Below are 7,500 nucleotides of genomic sequence, written 5' to 3' on the forward strand. Positions count from 1 at the left end.
GGAGGAGGAGGAAGTCTCAAACGCACACGTCTTTCCTCTTCTCCTCACAATGCTCCTCGTTTTCTTTTAATAGGCGCCAGAAGTCAAGGGGGGGGACTAATGCAGTTTCAAGTATTAACAGTCACGGTTGCCCACTCTTCTTGTCCTCTCCTTGCACTTTTTCCTCCTCCACTCTCACAATCTTCCACACTCTCTTTCCTCTTCACTCTCCCTTACACACTCCCCTCTTTTTCCTTCTAATTCTCCCGTCTTCTTCCTCTCCTTTCCCTTCAGTTCTTAGTTAGTGTGGCGGGAAAAGTGAGCGGGCGAAAGGAAATGACACGAGAGTACATGTCACCACGTTAGTTTCTTTAATTAGTGGCCGAAAGTTGATTGCAAAACATCATAACCACTACCACCACCACCACCACCACCATCACCACCACCACCAGCTTGTGTCATTGAGAAAGTTTTTTTTAGTTAACGCTTTGCAGTTGTTTTTTTTTTTCTTTCGCTTTTCCTGTTATTGTTTTATTTTCCAAAGTTAGTTTTTCCTCATTTTTTTCCTCACTTTCAAACTTTCATCGTTTTTTTTCCTCTTATTTCAGCTTTTTCTTCCTAAAACTTCCCCACACTTGCCTCAAAATACTGCAAACGTTAGCACTTGTATTGTCAGAGTGAGAGAGAGTGAGTGAGCGTGAGAGAGAGTGAGTGAGGGGTGAGTACGAGGGTGTTCTAGTGTGTGAGGGTTTGGCGGGCTGGTTAAGCGGCGGGCGGTGAGGGAGCGCGTGCCGGAGAGACTACTGGTTCGCGTCCTCCCTCACTGGTGTCAAGCCGCGGACTGACCTGGCACTGGCGGCTCTTGGAGAACGTGTTGTGACCAGCTATACCTCTACAACCCACCACCTCTCTCTCTCTCTCTCTCTCTCTCTCTCTCTCTCTCTCTCTCTCTCACGCAGCCACCTAACACTCACGGTTTCTTTTGTCAGTTTCTTGCTTACTTGGTGCCTCTCTCTCTCTCTCTCTCTCTCTCTCTCTCTCTCTCTCTCTCTCTCTCTCTCTCTCTCTCTCTCTCTCTCTCTCTCTCTCTCTCTCTCTCTCTCTCTGACTCTCTACGGTTATAAAGATTACTTGTAAAGATGTGAAAATATTAAGCTTGTATTCTCTCTCTCTCTCTCTCTCTCTCTCTCTCTCTCTCTCTCTCTCTCTCTCTCTCTCTCTATGTTAATAAAGCACAATAATAGACAATGGAGAAAGTAAAGGAGCGAAAAATCTTACTCGTACTCTCTCTCTCTCTCTCTCTCTCTCTCTCTGCGGTAATAAAGCAAGATAGCAGAGTAAAGGGGTGAAAATAATGCTAAACTCGTACTCACAGCTCTGGTCTCAGGTGTGCGGGGCTCGAGAGACCAGTGGAGGCAGGTGGGGAAGGAGGCGCCAGGTAGGGACTCGGCTGCAAGGAGAGAGGAAAAGTGGTGTCAGTGTTGCAGATGGCTGGCTGGGTGTTTAAATGTGTGTGTGTGTGTGTGTGTGTGTGTGTGTGTGTGTGTGTGTGTGTGTGTTGTTGGTGATGGTGGTGATGGTGGTGGTGAGATTGTTGTTGTTGTTGTTGTTGTTGTTGTGGGTGGTGGTTATGGTGGTGGTTGTGGTTGTAGTAAGATTGTTGTTGGTGTTGTTGTTAGTGGTGGTGGTAGTGGTCGTGGTAGTGGTGGTGGTGGTGGTGTTGGTAGTGGTGGTGGTGGTGGTGGTCCAAACTACTCTTTCCCACCACCACTAACCTAACCTAACTCACGCAAACCGAATAAAACCGAACTGTAAAAATAACCGAACTCACCCAGCCTATCCTAACCTAACTGTAACTTAACCTACCCTAGCCAAAACTCCTCTTCTTGCCCACCTACCTCCCTTCACTCTACGCTAACCTAACTTGACCTTCCTCTTCCCATCCACGCTAATTCAAACCTAACGTAAACAAGCCTAATCTCATCCAAATCCCTCTTCTTTCCTATCTACCTCTATTCAAACTAACCTAAGCTAAACTAACGCCAATACTTTCCCTTTCACCCTTTTCATAGATCATTCTGCTTACTATTTGGTGATTTTATACAGCTGCAGAAACATATGTGGGATTAAAATAGTGAAGACTGTGGCTATTAATCTTGTGACCTCCATAGATCCTTCCTAATGTAAATAAAAACATCTAATCTGACCCCAAACTCATGGTAAAAATAATTTGTCCGAGTATTCAGGGGGTTAAAACCGTAAAAATCATGTTACCTTCTTACTAGGTTAACAAAAAGCATCCTTATAAACCCGAGTGACCTTAAGAATTAGCCTTCAGAAAGTAGCGAAAGTTGCCTAAGAGATTCATAATGTGGTTCTTACCTTACTGTCAGTGAAGCATCGTTTGGCTAATTCATCAAGTCCCTTACTCCTTCCTAGCACTCCAGAAAGGGTTTTAACTGCCACACAACTTCCATCTTCCCAGCACGTTACAAATCATTCAATCTTTATGTGATGTGACGGTTCCTGTGCTCGTTTCGTTCAGGAGATTCACGCCAGTATTCAAAAACGCTTTGGTCTCTCATTGCCATAGTTTCCAAGGCCACAGAGACGACAAGCTAAGTTTTCAAGACAGCTTCTTCTAAAAATAATCTTTAAATCTTGCCAGTACATCACAGGAACCATAGAAATACCATTAACCCCTTCAGTTCCATGACGCGTTTCCATATTCATTCTGCTTACTGTTTGGTGATTTTATAGAACTTCAGAAACTTATGGGGGGATTAAAATAGTGAAGACTGTAGCAATTAATCTTCTGACCTCCATAGAGTATTCCTAATGTCAATAAAATGGTCTAATCATACACAAATCTCAAGGTAAAAATGTGTCCCAGTACTGAAGATGAGAGAGGAAAGCGTTTACGAATACCAGCCTTATCCTTTAACCCTCCCTATACGAGACCCTTCTATACTTCTCTCACCACCTTCATCTCCTGTTCTGCTGCTCCCTATCTGCCTTTCATACAGCGCTCCCAGCATACTATCCCATCCTACACCTTCCCACCCCATCCCGTCCCATCCCGTCCCGCCTCGCCTCGCCTCGCCTCTCCATCTTTACCTTCGCATTCTATCCAATATAACAGATTCTCTTCCCCTCCCGCTAAAACTTTTACCTCTTTCCTCTCCACCAAGCCAAGAGATATTTTCCCTTCTCTCCCCGCCACGTACAGCCTTAATCCCTCTGCCGACTGCTCCCTCACTCCCTCCCTCCCTTCCTGCTTCTCTCCCCGTCCACACTAACTGAACACATCCCGAGCTCAACTATCAGAAACAAGTATATGAGAAGCTTAATTAATGTAACCCAGCATACCATAATATAACATGACTCAACTATCAGAAGCTTAATGTACACAACCTAACTTTACTTTAAGCCCTTCAGTACCATGGCGCGTCTTCATATTTATTGAAGTTACTATTAAGTGATTTTGAACAGCTTAAGAATCTCATGTGGGGATGAAAATATTGAAAATTCTGGACCATTAACCTCCTAACCCCAAAGATTCTTGCTAGTGTAAATGAAATGGTCTAGTCATGCTCAAAACTCATAGTAAAAACGAATTACAGTACTGAAGGGGTTAACCTCACATACCACTGCCATTACTAATCTATTTAAGCCTATACCAAAAATATCGTAACTTTAACACCTTCAGTACTGGGACGCGTTTTTATCGTGAGTTTTAGGTACGATTAGACCATTTTATTGACATCAGAAATTGTCTCTGGAGGTCAGATTAATGGCCAGTCTTCACTATTTTAATCCCCAAGTAAGGTTCTGAAGGTGTATCAAATCACCAAATAGTAAGCAGAGTGAATATGGTAATGCGTCATGGTACTGAAGGGGTTAATCTAATCTAACCTGACCTGACCTAACCTAACCTATCATTACCTAATTTATCCACATTTAAACTAACGTAACTTACCTCAAACCTACCTAACCTAATATATACACCCTAACCCAGCTAAAAATAAATGAACTAATAAATATCCTAACCTAACCTAATCTAACCTAACCTAACCCAACCAAACCTAACTTAACCCAACCTAACTTAACCTAACATAACATATCACTATTTCAAATCAATCTATTCATAACTAACATAACCTAATATACATACTTTCCAATCTAAAGTTTCTCCCTGTCTTCCATCTCTCTCTCTCTCTCTCTCTCTCTCTCTCTCTCTCTCTCTGAAGCTCCGGTCAGTACAAAAATCTAGTATTGCTCTTGGTTAGGATCAAAACACACACACACACACACACACACACACACACACACACACACACACACACACACACACACACACACACACACAGAAGCTCCAATAATCCCACAAATATGAAACCCGAAGCCCACAATTCCTACTACCAATATTCCAGTTAACTGAATACACACACACACACACACACACACACACACACACACACACACACACACACACACACACACACACATATAAACGATACTGACTTTAAACACACACACGCACACTCTCTCTCTCTCTCTCTCTCTCTCTCTCTCTCTCTCTCTCTCTCTCTCTCTCTCTCTCTCTCTCTCCGTGATAATTACAAGCTTATCTTATAAATATTTTTCTCCTTATCAGCTTGCCAAAAGAAGGATATTGAGAGAGAGAGAGAGAGAGAGAGAGAGAGAGAGAGAGAGAGAGAGAGAGAGAGAGAGAGAGAGAGAAAATTAGTATAGGAAACTGCAAAGAAAGTTTTTATGATCAGCAAAGGGGAAAAGGAGAGAGAGAGAGAGAGAGAGAGAGAGAGAGAGAGAGAGAGAGAGAGAGAGAGAGAGAGAAATAGCTCTCAGGCTCCCCGTGATGTCCGCCGGCCCATATTTTCCATTCTCTTTGTTCATTCATAACTTAGATTCCTGCGTGGTTAAAATTTCTTTCATGGTCAATTTCCATTTTAATAACATTTTGTCCCTCTCTCTCTCTCTCTCTCTCTCTCTCTCTCTCTCTCTCTCTCTGGTTCTCTTTTATTAGCATTTCCTTCTTTAATTCTCTTTCATTCCCCCATCCTTTTCCTGCTACCAATTGCTCTCTCTCTCTCTCTCTCTCTCTCTCTCTCTGGTAATGTAGGTGCTACTTTCAGAGGTAGTAGTAGTGGTAGCAGTATTGGTGGTGGTAGTAGTAGTAGTAGTAGTAGTAGTAGTAGTAGTAGTAGTAGTAGTAGTAGTAGTAGTAGTTGTTGTTGTTGTTGTTGTTGTTGTTGTTGTTGTTGTCGTTGTTGTTATTGTAATCATAATAGAATTTTTTGTAGTAATAGTAGTAGCAGTAGCAACACCATTAGCATTAGTAGTAGCATTACCAGTAGTAGTAGCAGTAGTAGTAGTAGTAGTAGTAGTAGTAGTAGTAGTAGTAGTAGTAGTAGTAGTAGTAGTAGTAGTAGTAGTAGTAGAAAAAAAAATCAACAAGTAATCATAGACCACACACACACACACACACACACACACACACACACACACACACACACACACACACACACACACACACACACACACACAGGAAACACACACCAATGCAAACGAGGGAAATATATAAGAGGATTTGGCGACAGTTGCGTAAATCTCTCGTGTCGTTCGGAGGTGGACGGGCGGAGGACGGGCGGACGGGCGGACGAGGGCAGCGAGGCAAACAAGAGGTGAAGGAGAGACAAACTAGTGCAGGCAGTGACCGAACGAAGGACACTGACGGGAGAAAGATGTGTAGCATAATGATGGTGGTGGTGGTGGTGGTGGTGGTGGTGGTGGTGGTGGTGGTGGTGGTGGTGGTGGTGGTGGTGGTGGTGGTGGTGGTGGTGGTGGTGGTGAGGTAATGATAATAATAACAACAAAAATAAAAATAAAATAGGCAATAATACTCCTGTGTTCTTAAAAGGTAGTCTATTGTAGGAGGAGGAGGAGGAGGAGGAGGAAGAAAAAGAAGGAACAGAAGAAGAAGAAGAAGAAGAAGAAGAAGAAGAAGAAGAAGAAGAAGAAGAAGAAAGAAGAATAGAAAGTGAAGGAAGAGGAGGAAATGAGAAGAAGGAAGAAGTAAACACAGAAAAAAGAAAAAAACACAATTACACCCTCTCTCTCTCTCTCTCTCTCTCTCTCTCTCTCTCTCTCTCTCTCTCTGCATACGCCAGACCTAAAAATTGCATATAAACTTGCGGCATAATCGTTTTGAAAAGTTTTGAAGTGAGTTAAGTGTTCGCGTGTTGGAGACGGCCCGCGAAACTTTCCCGCCACAAAATGCAATGGTGCTGTGTGGGGAAGTTTCTCTCTCTCTCTCTCTCTCTCTCTCTCTCTCTCTCTCTCTCGTTTCTTTTCCAACTTCGCTCCTATTTTTTTTCTTTTTTCTCTTTTTGTTCGTGTCTCTCTCTCTCTCTCTCTCTCTCTCTCTCTCTCTCTCTCTCTAGTCGTATACTCAAGTTAAGATTAAGATTGCATGCAAAACCCTGCTCCAACACACGCACACACACGTACACAGACACACACACACACACACACACACACACACACACACACGTTTCAGCCTCACGCAACTTTATTAACCTTGGAATTGAGAAAAGCGGCTCCAGAGAGAGAGAGAGAGAGAGAGAGAGAGAGAGAGAGAGAGAGAGAGAGAGAGAGAGAGAGAGAGAGAGAGAGAGAGAGGGGGGGGGTAAAAAATTGGGACTTGGAAGGAAATTAAGACAAATGTTCCCAGATCTAAAGGTATTCCTCTCTAAGATCCCCTTGTGTATGTGTGTGTGTGTGTGTGTGTGTGTGTGTGTGTGTGTGTTCTTTCATCCTTCCTTCCTTTCTATTGTATGCTTCTGCTTCTTTTTCCTTCTTTTCTTCTTCTATCTGATACACCTCAGGGAAAGCGAGAGGTGGGCCGCTCCCCAGGCCCGGCCCCGGCAGGAAAGGGGCCACACTCCTCAGGCTGGCGAGGCCGTGGCCAGCCTGACCCCCGAGGTGGTACACCGTGACCTTGGGGATGGCGAGAGGTGGGCCGCTCCCCAGGCCCGGCCCCGGCAGGAAAGGGGCCACACTCCTCAGGCTGGCGAGGCCGTGGCCAGCCTGACCCCCGAGGTGGTACACCGTGACCTCGGGGATGGCGAGAGGTGGGCCGCTCCCCAGGCCCAGCTCCGCCACAGGAGGGGAGAGCCCCGTGGGAGGTCCTCTGTGGGGGTGACGGAAGGGCGTTGTCTTGCAGCCTTCCATGCCGTCCCCCTGTAAGCAGGGGAAGGAGGCCCCGCGGGGTGGCGGGGGCGGGGCCCGCCTGTGTGGCTCCTGCCTAGTGGTCAGCCTGCTCCATGGCGGGCAGGCCATGGCCTTCACGCTACTCGTGTACCACGTGTGCCTGGAGTGGCTCTGACACTCAGTCTCTACACCAGATCACCTTAGCTTAGGCAGCGTTAGGTTAGGATAGGATGGGTTGAGCTGGACTGGGCTGGGCTAGGTTAGGATAGGAAAGGATAGGATAGGTTA

The 7,500-nt window shown here is 45.1% G+C and overlaps 1 protein-coding gene across 1 annotated transcript in view; it reads right to left on the reverse strand.

The window, feature by feature from the left end:
• Nucleotides 1-7,341, reverse strand: part of LOC123501450 (Down syndrome cell adhesion molecule-like protein Dscam2) — a 132,429-nt gene extending 125,088 nt beyond the window's left edge. Inside the window, exons 1-2 of the mRNA XM_045250280.1 lie at nucleotides 6,883-7,341; nucleotides 1,353-1,429 (exon numbers count right to left, since the gene is read on the reverse strand). Coding sequence (XP_045106215.1) covers nucleotides 1,353-1,429; nucleotides 6,883-7,341 — 536 coding nt within the window. The remainder of the gene's footprint in view (nucleotides 1-1,352; nucleotides 1,430-6,882) is intronic.
• Between the last annotated feature and the right edge of the window lie 159 nt (nucleotides 7,342-7,500).

The sequence above is a fragment of the Portunus trituberculatus genome, chromosome 9, assembly GCF_017591435.1.
Source record: "Portunus trituberculatus isolate SZX2019 chromosome 9, ASM1759143v1, whole genome shotgun sequence".
In the NCBI taxonomy this organism is placed as follows: Eukaryota; Metazoa; Arthropoda; class Malacostraca; order Decapoda; family Portunidae; genus Portunus; species Portunus trituberculatus.